The sequence below is a fragment of the Coloeus monedula genome, assembly GCF_965178545.1.
Source record: "Coloeus monedula genome assembly, chromosome: 5".
NCBI classification, from domain to species: Eukaryota; Metazoa; Chordata; class Aves; order Passeriformes; family Corvidae; genus Coloeus; species Coloeus monedula.
In genome coordinates this window covers 2,241,274-2,262,915 of record NC_138785.1, presented here as the reverse complement: position 1 = coordinate 2,262,915, position 21,642 = coordinate 2,241,274, and the positions used below count along the sequence as shown (strand labels likewise).

At 40.1% G+C, this 21,642-nt stretch overlaps 1 protein-coding gene across 7 annotated transcripts in view; it reads left to right on the top strand.

The window, feature by feature from the left end:
* Positions 1-21,642, top strand: part of CAMK2D (calcium/calmodulin dependent protein kinase II delta) — a 124,488-nt gene that overhangs the window by 73,690 nt on the left and 29,156 nt on the right. For all 7 annotated transcript variants that reach the window (XM_082282533.1, XM_082282528.1, XM_082282532.1 and 4 more), the window contains exons 6-13: positions 3,802-3,867; positions 6,427-6,499; positions 12,125-12,227; positions 15,781-15,864; positions 16,875-16,969; positions 17,276-17,398; positions 18,065-18,148; positions 18,853-18,895. In XM_082282533.1, coding sequence (XP_082138659.1) covers positions 3,802-3,867; positions 6,427-6,499; positions 12,125-12,227; positions 15,781-15,864; positions 16,875-16,969; positions 17,276-17,398; positions 18,065-18,148; positions 18,853-18,895 — 671 coding nt within the window. The remainder of the gene's footprint in view (positions 1-3,801; positions 3,868-6,426; positions 6,500-12,124; positions 12,228-15,780; positions 15,865-16,874; positions 16,970-17,275; positions 17,399-18,064; positions 18,149-18,852; positions 18,896-21,642) is intronic.

Below are 21,642 nucleotides of genomic sequence, written 5' to 3'. Positions count from 1 at the left end.
TGTTACTCTCTATTTTGAATTTCTAATAATCTCTTTGGATTAAATGCCATAGAGATGTCTGCAGCCTCTTGCTTCACTTGTATACCTCAAGCATAGCTGTGCTTTTATCCAGAGAAAGAAAACAGTGTTTAATGTACTCTGTTACAGACATGCATTTGGGTGAATAATTCTGGTGTCAAATGGGAAGGTGGGAGTCTCTGGAAATCCATGTGGAAAATGGGTATTGAACAATGAACTTCATGAATTTAATAATGGACTTCATGAAGTTTTTGCTCCCCTTCCCTATTGGTTAAGGCAGCTGCAGTCAGGATTTGCGTCTGTTGGACCATTTCAGTTGCTAAGCACGAATGAGACTGTCTTCAGTGTTAATGATGTTAGATGAGTTCAAATCCAATCAATTCTGTCAGTATTAATTGCTGTATCTGAATGGAAACAGCTGTAGCACTTGGAGACTCTCTTGTGCAAGTCAATGAGATTCTCTATTTTCAGTGTCTCCCGTTTTAATGCGCTTGATGAGATGCAACAATTGGTACATTAAGAATCCTGGCCTTGCTTTTAGTATTCTAAGTGCAGGGACCATACTGTGTAGAATAAACAGAAAATACAAAATAATAGCCTAATTTGCAAAGCAGTGTTAGGCTCAGGTAAGTGCCTGAACCTCTCTTTCAGAAGTAGAAGGGCTACAGATAAATGTAAAAATTCTGTGACTGCTGTTAGATTCCTCCTCCCAGCTCCATTATGAAGGCAATTGAAGAACCAAATGTAAGCTAGGCAGAAACCACACCAGTGTGATCATCAGCAGAGGCTGGTTTAGCTGTCTGTGCTAATTTGTGCGTTCCTTTTAATTATTCTCTTATATTTGTAAACATAAACCAGCATTTTTCTGAAAGTGGTGCAGAGGGCCTTGGTGCTGCTTGTAACTCTTCTGTGTAAACAAACCCATGTGCTTTACTTGTTGCCACTTTAGTATGCTCTTCTGAAAAATCACAAAACAACCATAGCAATTTGTAAGAACCAGTGGCTTTTAGGTTACTGAAAGTTACTAGAGCTTATATAATGAATGGCCTGCCCTGAAATACAACGTCCCAGGATCCAGGTACATATCTGTGTCAGAAGAGCATTGAGATCCATTCCTGTTTGCATCCTGCAGGGAGATAGTACCCTGGCACCTGTTCATGTAGCTTTGTAGTGAAGGGCCGAAGTCATTTGTGAGTGGCTTCCTGGGACCTGTGGGCTGTCCTACACTGTGATGCCCATGACCTTTATTGCTGTAGGGGCACCTTGCTCAGGGACACTCAGTGAGCCACGGCCATGAGCACAGCTGTTGTGGTTTGCCCAGAATGTGCAGGTGGGTTCTGGCCTCTCCTCATGCCCTGCTCTGCACTGCCCTCCCTTCCTTCATTGTGGCCATTTAGCTGTCTTGGGAGAGCTATTCCTAAGGTATCCTTCAGAGTGACAGAGCATGGGAATTGCTGACTGGTTGTCAGTGAAATTCACCTGCTCTGTTCCTGCTTTAATCTTTTCGTCATTTAACAATGGTTGTGCCTACCAAGCAAATGTTTAGTGTCAGCAAGTAAGATTTCATATCCCCTTCTTCCCTCTGTGCTGGAGAAGAACAAACATCAATTTGGTATTCTCTTCCACTGTGAAAGGCACTTTGATGACTAAAGCTTGCTGTTTTCTTTCTTTGGCTTGGATCAAAAATAAGTGTTTTAGGAAAGAGTAAGATCAAAGGATGCTTTGTTTTTTCTTTCATCACAGAGTGAGAATTATTCCTCTTTACCAGAACTGTGGCAGACAAATATATATGCAAAAAGGAGTTATGCAAGACTGTCAAAATATTCATCAATCAAACCAAAGCCAGTCTCTGGAAGGTAGAAGACAAAAAGAAAGAGAATACAAATTAGGCAACAAACCACTTTACCTCCTCCAGATTTTACTGCAGACTTTTGTACAAAATAGCATTCTGCTACCTGAAAGTCTCTATGTTGAGAGTCAGTCAGTGTAAACCCAGAAAAAGGATGGTGTAACCCAACTATAAATGAAATCATGAAAATGAAGTTCTTGAACTGGCCTTCTCAAAGAAAGGAGCAGTGCTGCTAGTTGAGAAGGGCATTTCTGTCATCATCTAATGTGACTGAAAACTGGGATCCTCAACAAACTCTTAGTACAGCTGTTTGCAAGTGAATGTTACAGTTCTGAGCATTCCAAGTATTATCACCTTTAATTTTTTAATCCTAATAAACTTAATTGTATTCAACAATAATTGTGTTCACCGTAGTATAGATTTTTAAGCATCTCAATCTTTTAAGTATTTTGTTGCCCACTGAAGCTTTTATGTTTGGGAATTCACTGGGAATATAATGTGCTAATATCTGCATTCGTAACCAGTAATGAAATACAAACATTGATCTCTCATTCTCATCTAGGAATTATTTATGTAAGCGCCTGTATATGTGAAGAATTGCACATAGCTGTGCAAGTCTGTCAGCCTACACCATGGAACAGAAATGTTACAGGAAGGGTCTTCCTGTGCTGTGAGTCCACTCTTGTGACACAGGCAGACAAGGTTTATGATATTATTGAAAAGCTCATTAATCTTCATCTTACAAAGATTGTTTGAACTCTTCTCCTGATTTTAACCTTATATTCACTAATAGGTATTGTATGCTCATGTACTTTTGTACCAATATTATCCCTTACAACTCTCCTCTAGGGAGAGTCAGGCTTATGCTTCTCTTCAGTATTTATTTTCATCCCTCTTAACCTTTGTTTTGCCAAGCTAAACTGGGTTTGCATCTCTGAAGAGATCTAATGAGTGAGTGATGGGGTAGCCTGGTAGCAATTTCTCTGTTCATGCTGCTCTTCCAGTTCCCTTTTCTGAGCATGAGTGACCAGAACTGGTACAATATGAGGAGGGATTTTACTGCTGCACTTGAGGACATTGCTCTCACCCTATTTCAGATGCAATCCAAGATTGTGGCAGCATCCTGCTCAGGGCTCATTCTGGACTGTGATTTTTGGGATATAAAAACTGTTTTATTTCTTTTTAATCACTTTCTACCATTAAACCACTGGTGGTCCAATGAGCTCCTGGGTATGCAATGATGCACAGCCACTTCTGTTACTGGCCCTAGGATTGTGCAGTTCTTCCCTTGTACTTAACTTAAGTGGTACTTTAACTAAGCTATTCCTACTTTTCTCCACAAAGATGAATGGAAATTTTGTAGGAAAAATCTGCTGTTAAACTGTTTAAGGTACCCCGCTTCTACTGATACTTCCCTTCCAACTCAGTAACGCTCTTTCTGGCCAAAGCACAAAAAGCCAGCCCCTCTGGCACCTGGGTACACCTCTGTTGTGATTTGACCTACACTGAAAGGCCCTTTTCCTTTTTTAACATTGTTGTATTTTAGTATTTCTTATCTTTGCAGTTTTCAAATTATCCTGAACTGTTCTGAACTTCAGCCACACTTTTCCTTGCTGGTCACTTCCCTTTATCCTTGTAGTTTTACTCCTTCCTTTTGACATTCATACCTGATGTCTGGCATCTTGCCCAATATGCTGCCACCCTTAGTTTTTATTTTCTCTTTCTGATTGCATTTCCACCATATTCATTTTATTCATGTAATGATTTGGATGGACAAACCTTCCACTTTAGTTCCTGCACCTTGCTGTAAAACCTCTTGCATTTCTGTACAAATATTTCACTTACTCCTCTCTGACTTCTCCTTGTCAAGTTAATTTAAGATGTGCATTTTCACTTCTGAAATCTCCTTTTCCCCATCTTGCTTTTTGTAACAGAGTCACTGGAGGTGAATTGTTTGAAGATATAGTTGCAAGAGAATATTATAGCGAAGCAGATGCCAGGTAAGTAATTTGTTTTTCTAATGTTGCCTTTGATAATTCTAGGATAGTTACTTAAATATATCCTGGTGTTTGGCATCAGTTTCCTTAGCTCAGTCTGTGAGACTCTAGGATTTCTCCAGGAGTTCTCTTAGACTTGGAAGGACACAGTTGGGCAGTTTGAGCTCATGACTGCATGGTGGAGAACTCACGCGAAGTCTTGGTGTCTGCAGATCTGAAAAAGCTGAAAATGGATCTCAATTTGTTAAAATTTTACCCATTTTTTCCTCTGCAAACTGGACATAACAGTTCAAGTAGCTCCTCCATGGATTCTTACATTTGCTGATCAAAGGTTGAAGCATACGTTGGTCTTAAAAGAATTTTGCATTAAATATGAATTTTGTTCTCGGTCTAGAAGTGCTAATTTCCTTTTCCTATTTGAAAATTTTTGTTGTGTTTCAGCAATAAGCAATTACACTGTGCATCTCATAGTCTGAGCTCAAATATGGAATCTCTGGCAATTTTCTGCAAGTGCTTGTTGAAAAACTTGAAGAATAAGTTGACAATTATCATATTTTCTTGCATAAAGTATCAGGACCACTTATCTCATGTTTGTCCTCATGTAATAATAAATCTTAAATATTCTCATAAAATTAATAATCTTAAACATTGTGGTCAATTACTTTAAAGAAAGTATGTTCTACCATCACACTCTTCACAGAAATTGCTCTTGAAGTAAATTTAAAGAATCCTTATGTTTTTGTGTGTTTAAAAACACACCCCCTCAATGATACGTATTTAGTACATGTAACTTTAAATTATGCCTTTACATTTGGAATTAATTGAGAGATGACTGGAAAGAATTAAGTGTTCCAAACAACAGTGGTTGGATAATAATGAACAGACAAGAAGTTACTCTGAGTATTAGGAAGCTTCCACTGTTTTTGCTCTTACTGCATCTGTAGGAATGGTAGAAATATCATTGCTTTAGACATTTAAATACAGAACAGCACATAGCAAAACACCCTATAGGAAAAAAACCAGCATTAGGGATTTAGGTGGGGTGGAAGAAGAGGAGCTATGTTAAAAAAATTTTCAGATCATTTTTTCCTGCTGTGATTGAAGCAAATTTCTAATATTGATGCCAAAGGCCAGTATATGGTGTCCTTGTGTGTTTTTAAGGTAGTTGGGAATTACAAGGAAAAATTGCAGTGATGATTTTTTCCTGTTCTAGAATTATGACATATTGGAAGGGGCTGTGCATATATATGTGTGTATATATATAGAATATATATACACATTTTATATATTCAGTAAAAATTTGACCAAATAAGTGAAATATCTAGTTATGATGCATCTCTGTATTTTGTGTATTTTTATATACATATATATGTATATCCATATATATATATATAAAATATATCGTGTGTGTGTGTGTGTGTGTGTGTGTGTGTGTATCCCTCTAGAAATAGTTCCTGTTCTCTGTGGATGCCTCTCCCAAGACTGTCACACTGGTCTGCTCCTGCAAGCCCTTGCTCATGCCAGTAGTCTGTACTCAAACAGTGCAGTGAGTTGTGAACTACTTGCCTAAGAAAGGGTTTTCAGGCTTGGGCTCCAGTTACTGATTTATGACCATTCCTTCTGAGTTCCATGGTCAAAACCTTTTGGATGAGCAGCATCTTGACTACTCTGTGTTACTTACCGTTACTCACTTGTGCCACAAAGATGAGTTTAAAAAAAAATTATAAGGTCTTGTAGTGCCAAAAAAAAATCTGAAAAAGTTCCAGTGCTCTAAAAGATGAATATTTTAGTTGTGCTTTTTGGCATCATAGACTGGCCAAAACTTGCAAACCTGGGCATGGAAAAATAGGTGCTAGTTCAGTTACTGGAAGCACCAAACTAAAACATTTGTCTAAATTTTAAATGTGGATTTTCACTTCCTGAGTTGACTCCTAACTAAACTAGAGCTGGACACTATTTTAAATGAAAATGCATGCCACCTTTTTGAATGACTTGGCTTTATTCTACTAATCGTTTTAAAGAAACCATTCGATTCAAAATGAAAAATGTTTTGCTTTTCCTTAGCTTTTGACTTCTTTTGTTTCATTTGTTTTCTGTATATCATGTCATTTCTGAGCATTTTCTTGTTTGAGCACTTGTTGAAATGTTAACTTCACTACAAAAAATTAAGAAAACCAAAACATGCCAGTAGTTGTTTTACTGCCTCCACTTTATTTTTCCTATAGCAGTTTTTGGAAACTGCAGAAAGCTTCCATACTGCTGAATCGAAGTACAGTCTGATGATTCTGTCTCATAAGTGTCATATGTTCCATGCTAAATGTCTTTTTTTGTTAGGTTTTGGGTTTTTATTTTGCTCTGGTTTTTGGATGTGTTGGAGCTGGAAATACTCTGTATTCAACAAAGCTGTTGTTCCAGTTCAAAGTACAGTCAAGACTTGTCAAGAGGTGTAAAATTGTTTTTGTTCTTTACCTTTTGCTTTTAAGTTTTATTTTATTTTGTATTTAATGTGATTATGTGCCTTTAAAATGTTCTCCCTTCCATTTTGCCCTTGTATCTTTGCAGTCATTGTATACAGCAGATTCTAGAAAGTGTTAATCATTGTCATCTAAATGGCATAGTTCACAGAGACCTGAAGGTCAGTATCTGGTGCCCATCAATTGGATATAAGAACTTTGGGGGTTTTTTTCCGCTGGGTAGGGGCAGAGGGTGGGATGTCTGCGATGTTCCCTTGCCTATCCTCCTCACCCTCTGAACAACCAGTCCAACCAATAATGCATGACGACGCCTCTTTCCAGTTTGCAAGTCTACAGGCCTAATATACATCATGGCAAAAGGGGGAATGGTTGCCCAAAAAACTGTCTCGTGCGAAGATGCTGAATTTTGCCCACGCTGTGCCAGATGCCGATGCCGTGCTGGGGCTGTCCCGTGTGGCTGTGTGGGCACAGGGAGGTGACCCCTGGCTGTGATGTATGTCAGCTTGCAGATGTGACCGCCACTGCTGTGCTGAGGCCCGGGGGGCAGTAGCAGAACGAGCGGCCGAACGCTGCTGCGCTCAGGTGTGACGAGCCCTCAGGCAAGTGCCGCTAATTGCCGGCTAAATTTGGCGGCAGGGAGCTAATTATTGACCTGGAGCACCTGGCTTGGAGGGTGCTTGTGGGCTACCTCCACGGCCGCTGCGATTTCTAACCATTTCTACAATTCTTTAATGTCTCTGAGTAAGGAAGGAGGAGAAAGCACAGAGGATGCCAAATATTTAATACGACCTTGAATTAGTGGCAAAATTTCTTTCTTTTAAAAGTTGTCATGGAAAAAGAAATTGGTGTTAAATTCAAACCAAAGCCAAGGCAGCCGCTCCGCCGCGTGTCTCTGAGGGCGGCGCGGGCACCGCCCGGCGGAGCCTGAGGCCGTCGTGCCCCGAGCGGGGCGGCGTGGGGCAGGGCAGGCCGGGGCGGGAGCGCAGCCACGCCCGGCCTCGCCCTCGGCCGCCGCCCCGTCGCCTGGTGCTGGAACTAACGGGCGCCCATGGTGTTTGCATGCAGTCATTGCATTCAGCAGATCCTGGAGGCCGTGCTGCACTGCCATCAGATGGGCGTGGTCCATCGCGACCTTAAGGTGAGTGCTGCTGCCCCGCCGCCCTCCCGCCGGAGCAGCATCCCTGCCCCGCAGGGCCGCCAGCAGCCGAAATGTAAACGCTTCCCTCTTGTTGTTTTTCCCCTTGGTTCATTTATTTTTACTTGGCTTCACCTACATGCAAGAACAAGCTCATTCTCCCCAGAGGAAATCTGTTCGAGACTGGCCAGTACCTGGCTGTCTAGCACTGGGCAGTACAGGGAGAACAGGAGGTGCTTTTCAAGCACTGCGTGCATTCGTTGAATACATGGTCTTCATCTGTGTCATCCAGAGCTTTTGGGGCAGGGCATGAGGGCAACTTCCCATCTCTCATCAGCAGAATTTGGAGTGCTTCTGGGAAGAACAGTAGCCTTTGCATGCCATGCATTTTAGTAACAGAAGGTCAGCTGCTCTGGGATCACTGGCACAGAGACCTCTCTCCTCCAGATGATGGCTGGGCTGCAAAACATCTTTAACAAGCAGGGATTTCTACAGTGTTCTCACTACACTCAACTGAGGAGTTCAGTTCCTTCCAGACAAGCTTTAGTGTTGGGATAGAAACCTTTCTAAAGAAAACTCTGTGCTGAGAGAGCATTCCCTCTTTCTTAACTGTGTATATATCCAAATGGCTAGAGGCATCTGCTGCAGGAATGCTCTCTGCATTTAAAATATGTTGGCAAGGAAAGAAGTAAGTCAAGATCATTTTCTTTTACTGTGAGGCTCCAAGAGAGAAGGCTGTCCAGAGCTTATCGTAAGCTTACCTTTTGGATGAGGGAGAGGACTTCATTTGGGCACTTGGGCTTCACGATCCTCAAGGAAACTAAGATGGTTTATTTTGAAATCAAATGGAGGTCTGAACAATCAGATCCGTTATGAGGCGGAGAAAAAATTGTGTGTGGGCTGAGGCAGCGAAACACCCTAATCCCTTGTGGCACAGCGTCTTGGGCTTTAGTTTTTCTTTCTGAATGAGTTCTGGGGAGCAGAAATTTCCTCCTAGGATAAGAGTTTCTAGTGGTTATCATGAGTAATAACATTGGAATCAGAATGCTGTCGCCTTTCTTGCCAACCTTCACTCCCAAACAAACTGTTCTTGTCTGACTTTATAAGGTCTATGTTGATGTCATAAAGGAACACGAAGGGGCTTGCTCCAGAAGATCAGAGAGCAGGATGAGTTGCAAAGATGTAGACCCCAAGTTTTCCACCCATTTTGCACTTTGGGATTTTCCTGTGTCACAGTTGTACAACAGGAGACTGACAAACGTCTGTCCAGTTTGTAAATCTTGCATGGCAGCTGGTTAACATGGAATGAGTTTAAATGGAAGGATGTCAGATTAGTCCAGCTGCTGCAGTGATTCCTGTCCACACTGTATATGCAGTCCTATGCTTCTAGCATCAAAAGGAATTTTAAAAACCAGGATTGTAGCTATGTAAGCTGATGGAATAAGGGATGCTTCCTATTACTTTTCATACTTTCACACAAAACAACTTTTTCTTTGGGAATGCATTAAATCCAGCTGTTGCCTGCTCCAGACCATGTGTGGATATCTTATTCTGGCAAATCCAGGATGAATTGAAAAAACAGTGTGAGAAAAAGTGTTTCTGCCAAGCTGTAGTGCCCAGTTTCATTTGTGAAAGTGAAAACTTGAGGAAGCAGAAAAACCATCCTTCTTCAGTTACAACTTTGTGGTAAAAGCCAAAAAACCCAAAGAATTAATTGAAAGACTGTGGTGAAATCTGAGCAGAATGCCATGTGCTGAAAAGAAGATGCCAGGACCAGAACAGCAAGGTGTGGAAGGTGGTTATGGGCTGGCATGGATCCTTAAATTGCAAAACTTGATGTATTTTTTTCTGATAACTCAGTCCACAACATGATGGCATGCTTGGGGGTGGGGAGATTTTGGATGATCTCATTTTATTTAACTTTACTTCTAGGCTGATTCAGTAGCAAACAGACAGGAGCTTTTGCAGCCTCTTATGACCTGCAGGAGTGCTTGTTGCTGCTCTGTTTGTAATCACTGGCGTAAGTCAGAATGGTGGTGGATCCTAGACCCAGAAAAAAATTAACCTTTTAGTGGCAACCTGGCTTTACCAGCCAGTAAAAGTGACTTCTGGGTAGGAATTCCAGTTCTTGTCAGGCCAGCAGTATTCCTGCTTTTGCGAAACTTTTGTGATTTTGTGGCTGTGACCCTCTTACCTTCCGCCACAGACTGGCTGCTCTAGGTATATGCAAGGAAAACTACACAGAGGCTTAAGTACTTGGTATCTTAAGGATTAAAGACCTTTGGAAAAGTATGGCATAAATCACGTTAATTTATTTGTAAGCAATTTTAGCAGTTAACAGTGCCGTTGTGCATGCTTGGCTGCCACCAGTCGCCGGGGAGCACAAGGTGACACCACTGAATCCAGGGAACAAATCTTGTGCTGCGCTGTTCATGTTTCCCAAGTAATTGCACTCATTCCCAGTTAATGCATGGTAATTACCCACATGCCTCTGGCCAGCCTCAAATGGCTGCTGCATGTTGGCTAAGCACACAGTCCCACATGGCATGGCCCAAAAGGAGACTCTTGTCTTTGGCATGAGAGTGTATCAGGAATTCTGGTGGAACATACCTGTGAAAGTGGTACTCTGCAGAGCAAAGGCATATAATGGAATAAAAAAAGAGTCCCAAGAGGAAAACAAAAACCAAAAAAAATCAACCCAACAGAAAAACAAGCCAGCAGCAGAAAACACAAAACCAGTGTTCTGAGCACAATCACTTTTTGGGAAAGCAGTATATGGTTGGTGGGGTAGTGCTTGTATTTCATCCAAAGGGATGAGGCTTTTCACTGGTTTTGGATTGCCTGAAGGTCACAACCAAACAGGGTCATCCATTGCTTTAAGAGGTTTATACAGGAACAGGCATTCCAGGAATTAATTACTGTGAACTTCTCTCACTCTGACAGGAAACCTTGCAGAACTATGTGACTGTGTGTTGAAATTAATGTTGTTAAATGGCCAGGAGTGTGACATGGCTTAAATCAGTGTTGATGAACCTAGAGAACAGTCCTCAGCTGTGCACTCAGTATTTCATATAATGTAGTTGAGGTGGTTACTGACAATTTAAGTGAATATAAAGATTATATTTTTTTCTGAGTGCCCTTCATCTCGGTTTTTAAAACTGTGGAAATAGAAGATTCATCAAGTCACTATTGATGAAAGTTTTTTAATATTGTCTAATCTATGACAGAGCAACAAAGGGATGAGCAAGAGAGCAGCGTTGGTAAAGTGCTGAAAAAATGTTCCTTCACAGTCTGGTGAGAGGGGAAAAACCAAACCACCTTTAGGCTAAAGAGTTTGTCAGGGCCTGTTGTGTTGTTAATTAATAGAAGTATCACTGTGGCTGAGGCCTTAATTAGGCTCAAGCATATTTTGCTGGGTACCTGACATGTATTAAAGATAGCCTTTGCTGAAAGAGGTTTATGATCTTAATTGTTTCCAGCGTCAGTACCTGCATGGGATTAACTGCAATCGCATAAATAGTCCCTTGGAAGTGATATGATTGCTGCTGGGTTGAACATGGAATACGCCTTGAAAAGTTTGCAGGATTGGGCCCCCAGCACCAGCCTGGATATAGTGAAGTCCCTTGTCACAGACCACTGCAGAAATTGTTTCTGAGAAGTCACAGCAAAACCTGTGAAAGTGGGGTTTTGTCATTCTGTAAATGTAGAACAAAGCCTTTTTTAAAAATCATGGGGATTGGAAAGAAGGACATGGCAAGAAAATGCTATGAGGGTCACAGTTCTCTGAAATAATCTAATTATTTCTACAGTAGTTTATTAGTTGTATTTTTAAAGCAAGCATTCCTACAATAAAGTTGTCCTTGGGCAATTTACACTTGATGTATTTGCTAACTGGAGTTAAAAGGATTTGTTATGATCAGTAGAATGAACACAATTGTTATGTTCAAATCCTTTACCTTTAATTGTGCAAGCGTACTGTAGCATTTCATTTCAGATGTGACCAACATACCCTCTAAAAAACCAGCAAAGTGGGAACTTTCACTAACTAACATTGTTATATGTAAAGGTTCTCTGCAGGCACAAACGTGGGTATGCTGGTTTTGCTGAAAGATTTGCAGTGTAAATACACCTGCCCTCTAAATACAGATACGATCACAGGGCTGTTATTGCTGGGATGTCATGCAAAACATTTCTGTTTGACAGTTGTAGGTGCCTGATCCTGCAAACTGCATGGGGTAGACTAGTCGTCAGTGAATCCCTATCTTCTGGGAGTTTCCTGCCTCATTTTTCCAGCAGTGAGCTCTTGGGAATCTCTGACCCATCCTGTCACACCAGCGGGTGTCACAGCTCCTTACGCCCATTCTGGCCATCCTCCTTCTCTGCACGCTGTCCTTAGTCTCGCTGGCATGGGCTCATGAAGGCTCGTTACAGGTCTGGTGGTTCTTTCCAGATAGGAAGGGGAAGTGCAGTTTTTGAAATCTCATGGAGAAAACTCATGGGTTTCTTCTCTTTTTCACTCCTCTAAGTATTTGTTCTTTTACAGACTACCATAACTTTAAAAAAAAAAAAAAAAAAAAGTGAAAACCTGTCAAAAATTTATTTACTTATCTTTCTGTCTCACTTTCTTATTTTTTTCTCTCTCTGAATAAAGCCTGAGAACTTACTTCTAGCTAGCAAATCCAAGGGAGCGGCAGTAAAACTGGCAGACTTTGGATTGGCTATAGAAGTCCAGGGAGAACAACAGGCTTGGTTTGGTAAGTAAATGCCATTTTTTCCTCACCATTTGTTCAGTGTTGTGGTTTAGCCTCCCAAACAGCCTCACTCTCACCCCAGACTGAAACGTGCAGCTGTGTGAATCCTTGAGCCTAGAAAGCCTGGGTTTCCTCATTCCTAGCTTGTCCTAGCTTCTGTCAGCCTATAGATTTGACTTAGGTGCACACAACCCCTTCTCTCCCACTTTCTCCCAGGTAGCTAGAGGCAGGAAATGTGGGTGTAGAGCCTGGGGGGGAGACAGGTGGTTTCCCCTCAGGTGCTCAGGTGACTGAGGAATAAGACAGTAAGGTACTACTGCTGAGTGTGCCTGCCCAGTCATCAAAACATTTTGTCTGAACTGGTCTCTGTCGGCTGGAAACACCTGAAATTTTGGAATGTGGCTTGAATGAAAGGGAAGATAGGGGGAATTGAGCACCTGAGGCTGTAACCAGACAGTAATTACAGATTGCTTGTTACGGTTGATAGATGTCCCAAGGAGAATGGTGGAAAATATTTAATACTGGTAGTTTTAAACAATAGTGCATGTACAATTACGATACATGTGTCTCACGTGCCACCCTCTTTGAACAGATGTGAAGCATGGGGAAAAATTGGTTGTAAATCCCAGGTGGAAAAAAATACAGAATAAAATATTTATAGCAGCTGCCTAGTCTCCCTTAGAGCAGCTAGAAAGTGCAGTTTGAAATGGAACAAAGTGGTTGTGAGCTTGGAACAGAAGCACAAAGGTTTTTATGGGCAGTGAGTTGGGAGGCTCTGTTCACAGCTGTAAGTACGTGTAGATGCACAGGCAGTACCATTGGACATATGTTGGCATCTTTATAAGCCAGCCTGTTGTTTTAAATCCAGCCTTTTTATAAATGGATTTCAGTAATCCACAAAAGATGGAGATTGCTCTTGCACATCAACAAACAGAGCAGTACAAAAGGAGTGGAACAGCAGCAAGGCAAAACACAAGTGGTTTGTGTTTTGACAATGACAAAAACATCAGGTTAACAGGAAGCAGCTCAAGAAAACATCAGCAGATTGAAGTTGACTTCAGGGGTATTTTCTGTACATAGTGTACCTGCAGGTGATGCAGAGCAGGTTGCAATGCCCTGTAAAATTTTGCACTTTATTTTTTTGTCATTTGGTTCTTCTGAAATGCTTGGTTTAGACTCGTAGCATCATGAGAACTTGGTAGAAGGGAATAGAATGTCATTAAAATATATATGTAAGGAAGAGTCAGCAAGATAATGAGAAGAAAGTCGTCTAATGGGGCTCTTTCCTTAAAAAAAAAAAGTGTTACTCCATAAGATGAGCGGGTTCTGTACCTTTTTGGAACTTACTCTGCAAAACCGGTCCAGAGTGGTCCGAGTGCCTGCCTTCAGCTTCAGGGACTGCATTAACAGGGCAGAACATGAACACCAATGCACTGGGCATTTTGAACTTTCTCACTTTGTTTCAGAAGATTTTTCTGCTTTCTGCTGGCTCCTGCAGCACTTAGTGACTCATGGTGTGCTCTAATTCTAATTATAGCTCTGCATCAGTCTGTTTTTCTTTCTTTCTTTTTTCTTTCTTTTTTTTTTTTTCCTTATTTTGTGTGTAGTCCTCTGGTGTGACGGTCCCTTTTCTTGAACCATGGCTGTGCCTCAGCAGGAAACTGGCTCGAGCTCTGGGTGTTTGAATACAACCAGAATACTTTCCTGGTTTGCATTTTGCAAAACAAACTTGTTCTCTGCCTATTTGTAGAAAGCGCTACAGGGTTTAGTTGAAACCTGCCACCCGCTTAGCAGGTGTTTAATGTACTGGGAAGGTGTCAGGCAGGTTGAGCTCAGCAAAGCACGGATTTTGTTTTGGGCCTCTCAGCACTTAGAGAAGTCATACAGGGATAGGAGTACAAGGTGATGCAATCTCTTCTAGAGACTTCACAGTCACAGTTTTGAGCTTTGCAAGTTGCTTTAGCTAAAGGAGTTACTATAAGTAGCAACACCTTTCTGAAAAGTACACAGTTGTTTGGGGGTCCCTCTGAGCAGTTATAGAATAACCTGATAAATAACAGTTACCTATTTCAGTGTGTTCTTTCTTGTTTACTGAAATCAGAGCTGTGTACCCTTCTGTGTTTGCTGCTTTAAACCACTCACAATACTGGGGAGAGACTATTTTACTAGAGCATGTAGTGACAGGACAAGTGGGAATCACTTCAAACTGAAAGAGAGTAGGTTTAGATCAGATGATAGGAAAAAAATGTTCCCTGTGAGGCTGGTGAGGCCCTGGTGTGGCTGCCCCATCCCTGGAAGTGTCCAAGGGCAGGGACAGAGTTTGAAGTAACCTGGTCTAGTGGAAGGATGTCCCTGCCCATGGTGGGGGTTGGAACAAGATGATTTTCAAGGTCCTTTCCAATCCAAACTATTCTATAGTTCTGTGTACTAAAATTGTACCAATTATTTCTGTTTAGACCTATTTTGTATCTTCATTGAGAGATAAGGTTAGCTACGTACTATATTTGTTTTTTCTTTAAAGTTTATTTTCAAGTCTTGCATAGTAATGTTCATTTAGCTGTGGTAAGTTTTAGAGTCAAGATGACTTTGGTTCCCCTTTAAAATGAGCACTGCACTCAAGAAGAGATGTGAAACAGCACTCTATTTAAAGCTACTTAGAACATCTATATTTCAGCTTCTCCAAGGAGCTTAAGATGTGTTTCCTGTGTGATAGTACTCCTTAACAATTCATAGCTTCCATATCAGGAGACTGCAAAAAACAAGCTTATTTTTCATGACCATATTTTAGCTCTTTTCTCAGTAGAATATACAGAATTTCCTCCTCCTACTCCAAAATAATTGGCAACTGCAGGGCAAAGGCTTCTTTTTTCCTGTAGCTGTACACTTTATATGTTATCACCGTCTCTCACGAGTTTTGTGGAATCCAGGGAGGTATTGCACAAATGGCATGTGGTCCTTCATGAAAGCCACCAAATTCTCACCCCTCAGGAATTCCCAAGCACTTACTTTAGGCAAAGATGCCTGAAAGAGCAGGCATACTCACTGAAATGGTGCAAACTGTCAATGGTCATTAAGTTTCTATCCTTTACAGTGTCCTAAGAAAAGGAATATTTATACCTTCGTTTTGCATTTCTGCTCAGAGAAAGCAGCACTGCTGGTCATGAATAAAGGATGAAGAACATGTAAATTTTAAAGGCCAGATTGCTTCAGAGATGCTTCCTGTAAACTTTTGTAAGGAGGTTTCCAGAAGTGGAATGACTTCACAGAAATGAGTTCTGCAGTGGAAAGACCATATTAGATGTAGCTCTAATTTTGTGTAAAATATATCTCCTTTTATATAGGATACTGTAGCTGCTCCTCTGCTTTGTTAGTTGGTCCCCCATAATGTCAGCATTACCTCTAGGTCATGTGCCATAAAAAACAAATGGGCAAATGAAGCAGGTCATATCCATGGCTTGGGAGATGATGTCCTGGGTCTTGTGGGCCAAGATGAGAATCACTTGCTTTTTGCAGAGCCCATACAGATTTTGACCAGAGTTGCCTTGCCTTTTGACAGGCTTTGCTGGTACTCCAGGATACCTTTCGCCAGAAGTGTTACGAAAAGATCCTTATGGAAAACCTGTGGATATGTGGGCATGTGGTAAGAAATAACTCTGGAAGTCATATTCAGTCCACTGTAAAGTGTTTTAAGGGTGAGAAATTATGTCCAGGGCGCATTATGTTCTGCATCACCAAATAGGTATTTAATAAAATTCAATATTAATTTCTGCTAGAGGTCATTGGATTTTTTGTTCCTCTACAAGCCCTTTTTTTTTTTAATTATTTACTAAGTTGTGTTATCATGGCATTGTTGGCCATGTCTACACAACATACTTTCAAAAAGTATTAAATACTGCAGGTGTATCATGTCTCAGTAGTTAGAAAACACAACAGTTCATACTGTGAGCTGGACGTTTAGTTTTGGTTCACAAGCAGCCTAAAATTTGGTCAGATTAATATACCCCAACTGCAGGTATAATGCAAAATTAAATGTTTTCTTAACTGGAGTACAGAGCATTTACTTTATGATCCAGTTCTCAAAGCAGTGCCTTCTTAGGTACCAGCATGTGGCAGCTACCCAGCTGAGAACAGTGGCTGGTTTCCTTATTTTACTTCTACCCACACTTAGTATGTGGTTGTATTCATGGCAGCACTTTTCTTTAGTCACAGGGAATCATCTCAGACTAGTAGGTGGTCTATTCAATTTCCTGTTGACCGAATACAGAGAAATTTGGGTTTCCCAAATTTGCGTTGCATGAGAATAGTTGTAACATAATCTTGCAGACACCAGTACAAGCCGTGATAAAACCAGAAATAAAAAATGCATTTTTCTAGAATATCCAGAATCACGGAATATGATTTCTCCAGCTAGATCAACGTTTCCAGTGTTCCTGAACTGATGTTGTGTCAAACACTTGCTATTGCCCATGTTTTCTGTAAGACGTTACCTTGTGAACCCCACTTTTACTGTTTTCTCCAGTACAAAGGCGCAGCATTCTTCAGTGTCTGGGATGATACTCGTGAGCCTTCTGTTTTACGTGGTTGTTGGGTGCAGAATTAATTTCTGTTTGTTTCTAGAAAGCCCTTAACACTGGTGTGAATTTTCTGCAGGAGTCATTCTGTACATCCTCCTGGTGGGATACCCGCCCTTTTGGGATGAAGACCAGCACAGGCTTTACCAGCAGATCAAGGCTGGTGCTTATGATGTATGTACCATACTCAGTCTGTTCAATTATTTATAATTGTACCTCTAAGCAGTACTTTCCTAGAGGGAAAAGTTAAGAGCTGACAATATGGTGGCATATGAATTTTGCAACATCACCTAATCATACTATGTTAAACAGACAAGAGGCTGTTGTTCCTCAGATTTAGGTAATTTGTAAATGATGATGAGGAAAAGACAGAGCCTTATCGTTTTTAAGCTCTTATTTGAATCTAGTACTGGATCCTTAGGTAAAATTGTGTAAAGATATTGTACAAGACAATATACACCTGTGTATTTTTTTCTGAAGTTCCCCTCACCAGAATGGGACACGGTGACTCCTGAAGCAAAAGACCTTATCAATAAAATGCTCACCATCAACCCAGCAAAACGTATCACAGCATCGGAAGCACTAAAGCATCCATGGATCTGTGTAAGTAATTTCCACAGGTTCAACAGGATCACTTGGCAGACAAGTCAGCTTATGGTTTGCTTCAGCATATAGTGAAGGTGTTCAGAGGATAACTTTCGTCCTTGTTCATGCAGCTGTGTAACTATAAACTGTAAAATTATAATTACACAGGTACAGTCAATAGTGGTCTATATTGAGATCTCAGCTTGGGATAAGATTTTTGAAGAAATTAGCTCCTTTGCCTTTGACTTTGTTGTGCAGAAGTTCCCTGCCAAAATTAGTGTGTTATTTTACATTCTCAATGAAAAGAAAGTGCAGGAAAGTATCTTTGAGTTGAATAGTGCTTCACGTCTTCATTTCCTTGAAATCATTCAGATAAGCCTGAAATGTGCAGGCAGGAAGTTAAGGGAATTCTGAAAAGTCGATTTGCAGGTAGCCAAGGCTGCTTGTCTGTTCCTGGATCCAGGACTCTTCTCCTGTTCTCAGTATATTCCACACAGTGTCTTTTCAAGTGGACTTAATACGTGGAAAAGGCTGAGTAAAATGAGCACGGTGGGATAATCAGACAAGGTAGAAATTAAAGACCCAAGTTGGGGACCATGGGTTGTAATATGTGTGTTGTAGAGTAAACAAACTTCTAAACAGCTGGCTGGGTGCCTTAAAATAATTCTTTTCTTCTTGTCTCAGCAACGTTCTACTGTTGCCTCTATGATGCACAGACAAGAGACTGTAGATTGCCTGAAGAAATTCAATGCAAGAAGGAAACTAAAGGTATGAATGAAAACTTGTGCTTGTGTTCCATGTGCAAAACAAATGGTCCCTGTGTGCAGTTTTTCTAGAATATTATTCTTAAATAACCTATTGATAGAAGATCAGCTTTTGTCTTGAAGATATTAAACTTTTCATGAAAGTGAATAGAATTTAGCTTTTTTTTAAAATTCAAAATAATATCAGTCCTCTGTATTTAGACACACTAAAAGTATTTTGTTGAAGGAAAATCCTTAAGGTTATTCTTCTGAATAATAGCAATTCAGAAGAATTTTTTTTTCCTGGCAAGACAGGATAACTTTGGAGATGTGAACTTTTCTAATGTGCACCTTAAACTCCTATTCCTCCCTAAAAAAAAAGAATCTAAGAACAGTAGTAAAGTCTCTTTCATGTTCAGCCGTGTGTTTTGAATAATTACTGATCCTCTGAATACTCTTGGCCTGTGCATTACATACTGTCAATTGGCAAATATTTGAGATTAGCAAGATTGCTGATAGGTGTGTAATTAAGATTAAATTACAGTTTATGCACTCATGACATGGCATGTGAGAGGTAATGCACAGAGAATCCATTCTTTCCAGGTTAATTCAGTAATTGGTATAATTATATATTGGTATATTATTATAATTCCTTTGTGTAGTGTTGTGTTGGCATTTGGAGTTTTACACAAGTGTGATGCTAATTTGAGAAAATGTGTGTGTACACAGGGGGCCATTTTGACAACCATGCTGGCTACCAGAAATTTCTCAGGTATGTTCATTGAGCTCCAGATTAATGCAGTCTTCATATTTTGATGTCTGTGAAGGCTGAGATCTAATTAGGATTCATTCAGGAGCATTTGAGTATGGTTGATGTTCTTTCCTGTGATGAAGCGATCAAGAATTTAGTCTCTTTGGGCCAAAGAAATTCTCTTGTAAGTGACAATCTGATTTTTCTGTAGAATTTGAGCTCCTTCCCTGCTTTTTGGTTATTACTTGTCGTAAGACAGGCAGTGTTTTTATGCCTATTTTGGTGCAGGAAAATTGAAAGTTATGTATGTAGCTCCACATGCATAAGTATCAGCAAACAACATTTAGAACTTCTATATTTTTATATATGTGAAGAGTCATTCCATGATTCTGTTGCATCCTGTGTTAAAAATACCACCAGTACACATTCATTTCTTTATTGCTTTGCTAAGGAGTAAGAAATGTAGTAACGTGAGTCCTCATTTTCTTTCTAATGCCCAGCAGTGCCTAGCTGGATGTAAGGAGAGTTATTTCCTCCTTATGAAACAGTTTTGTTCTGATGACTCTGGAGATTTAGATCTTACACCAAACAAGTTCTAATAGCAAAAGCTAAAATACATTTGCAGTTAGCAGAATTAGAATTGTTCTCGGTAGTAGAATTGCCACGATATTGATGCTGTTGAATTTTTCGTTTTGCCATTTGAGATTTCCAGTGAATAGTGAAATAGAACACCAGATTTAAAAATCAGTAATTTTACATATCCTCCTACTCTGTGATGTAACTATTGGAGTGTAACATAAATTACTGTACAGATAAAAACATAATAATGCTCTGGGTATGTTTTGAATAATAATAAGCACTGACTCATCCCAAAAAAGTTACATAATCATGAATGCAAGAACAACTTGTTCAATTTGCATAGTACTTGAAATACAATTTCTTTCTTAGTTAAGTTCCCTTCTTTAACACACACCTAAACACAGAGGACTACATTTATCTAAATTACCTTGAGTTAGTGCTTAATGAATTCCAGTGCCTGCCAATTCATTTAAAAGGTGGGAAGGCTGTGGGCTGCGCTTCTTGTAAAAATGATTTACTGTTAAATATCAAACAAACAAATCATTCCTCATCCCTTTTCATAACTGTCACTGTCTATATATGTAAGGATCAAATTCAACTTCCATGAACCAAAAAAGCTGAAGTAGTTTTAAAACAGTATTTCAGCATTAAAAGCAAACAGGGTTTTTGGCTTTTTTTTTGGATTTTTTCATCTTGTCATCTCTTGTTTTACACCAGAGCCACTGGTATTTTTTTCTTGATGACATTTTATTTTTTCAGTTTCTTTATTCATTGTATTTCATTGCAAAGCATGCTTATGAAGGTCATTTGTCCATAATGATGTGGTTATAAAAGTGTTTTATTTTCCTTTTTTTTTCTTCCTTTTATGTGGAATGTATATTTCTTGTGAGGTAAGACCCTCAGCACGTGAAAGGAACATCTTTTTTCTCTTCTCAATCCAAACTGCTGTTTGTCCTCAATCACTTTAATTTCTACATGTTGTCACAAACCATTTGTTTCCAGTCTGCTTTCTGGCCTAGTAGCGCTGCCTTAGGTTTTATTTATAGCTCTTGCTTGTAGTTGCAAGAAATCTCTCATTGTGGGCTTCATTTAGAATATGCTGATTGCTTTGCTCCTGCAAATTCTTTAAATATTTCATTTGTATGCAGTATCTGTGATTAAAGAAAGATGAATCCAAATACTATTAAAAATACATTTCAGGCCAAACCCAGCAGAGTCCGAGAATACGTCCTGTAACATGCAGTACTGCGGAGTAATCCACCCTGGGCACATTCTGAAGGACGCACCGGCAGTGCCACACATGCAATAAATACTTGGTGTTACTGCTTGTGGTGCCCTCATTTTACTGCCTCTCATTTAATTGTTTACATAGAACATGTAGTGTTTGTCAAGCATTAAAAGAGCTACGAAGTTTCATGCACAAATTTAGCAAAAGGACCTACAGCAGCCTATAAGAATTAATTGATGTTTTCCCATATTTTTAAGGGTGTGAAATGGGCTTTGAAAGCAATTAACTTCTGAGTTTTTTTATCCTTAGGTTTCAGAAATATCTCCTTCCCTTTGCTTTCCCTAAATAAATTCCTGAAGTTAATGGAGTGCCCACAATATTTGTGGTAATGTAAAATCTAAGGCACTCTTGCCTCAGGTCCTGAAAGCACACATTGCCACAGGGAGTGTTCTATCTCCAAAGTGTGTGGAGAACAATTTGATTTCAATATTACCTTATGTGTTTCTCTAAATAAAAACATGCAGTGGTCCTGCTGTACAATACAGGCAAATTTATTTTTGTTCATTTTTGCTGTAAGACATGGCTGTGTGGGTAGCATTGGCTGATGTCCGTAATTATTAAACTGCATTTGGAGGGCTGATATATTAGTGAAGTGAGAAACATCAGCCTGGCTTCACCTTCCAGGGTTTGTTTCATGTAAACAACATAATAATGGACATTAGTCATTTCTGTACAGTTGCTGAGGTGGTCCTACATTTTCTGTGACGTAAAATGAGCACTTAATACAGTTGTAGCTCGAACATAAGCCACAATTACAAGAATTAGCTTTAAACATAAACCACATACTCAGTAACTCCAGTATCCTCAGCTGGTCTGGGCAGCCTTGGGCGTGCAAGGTCCAGTTGGTTTGGGGTTTGGGGGTTTTTTTTTTAAGATAAGGATGCCAGTAATGGTGAGAGCT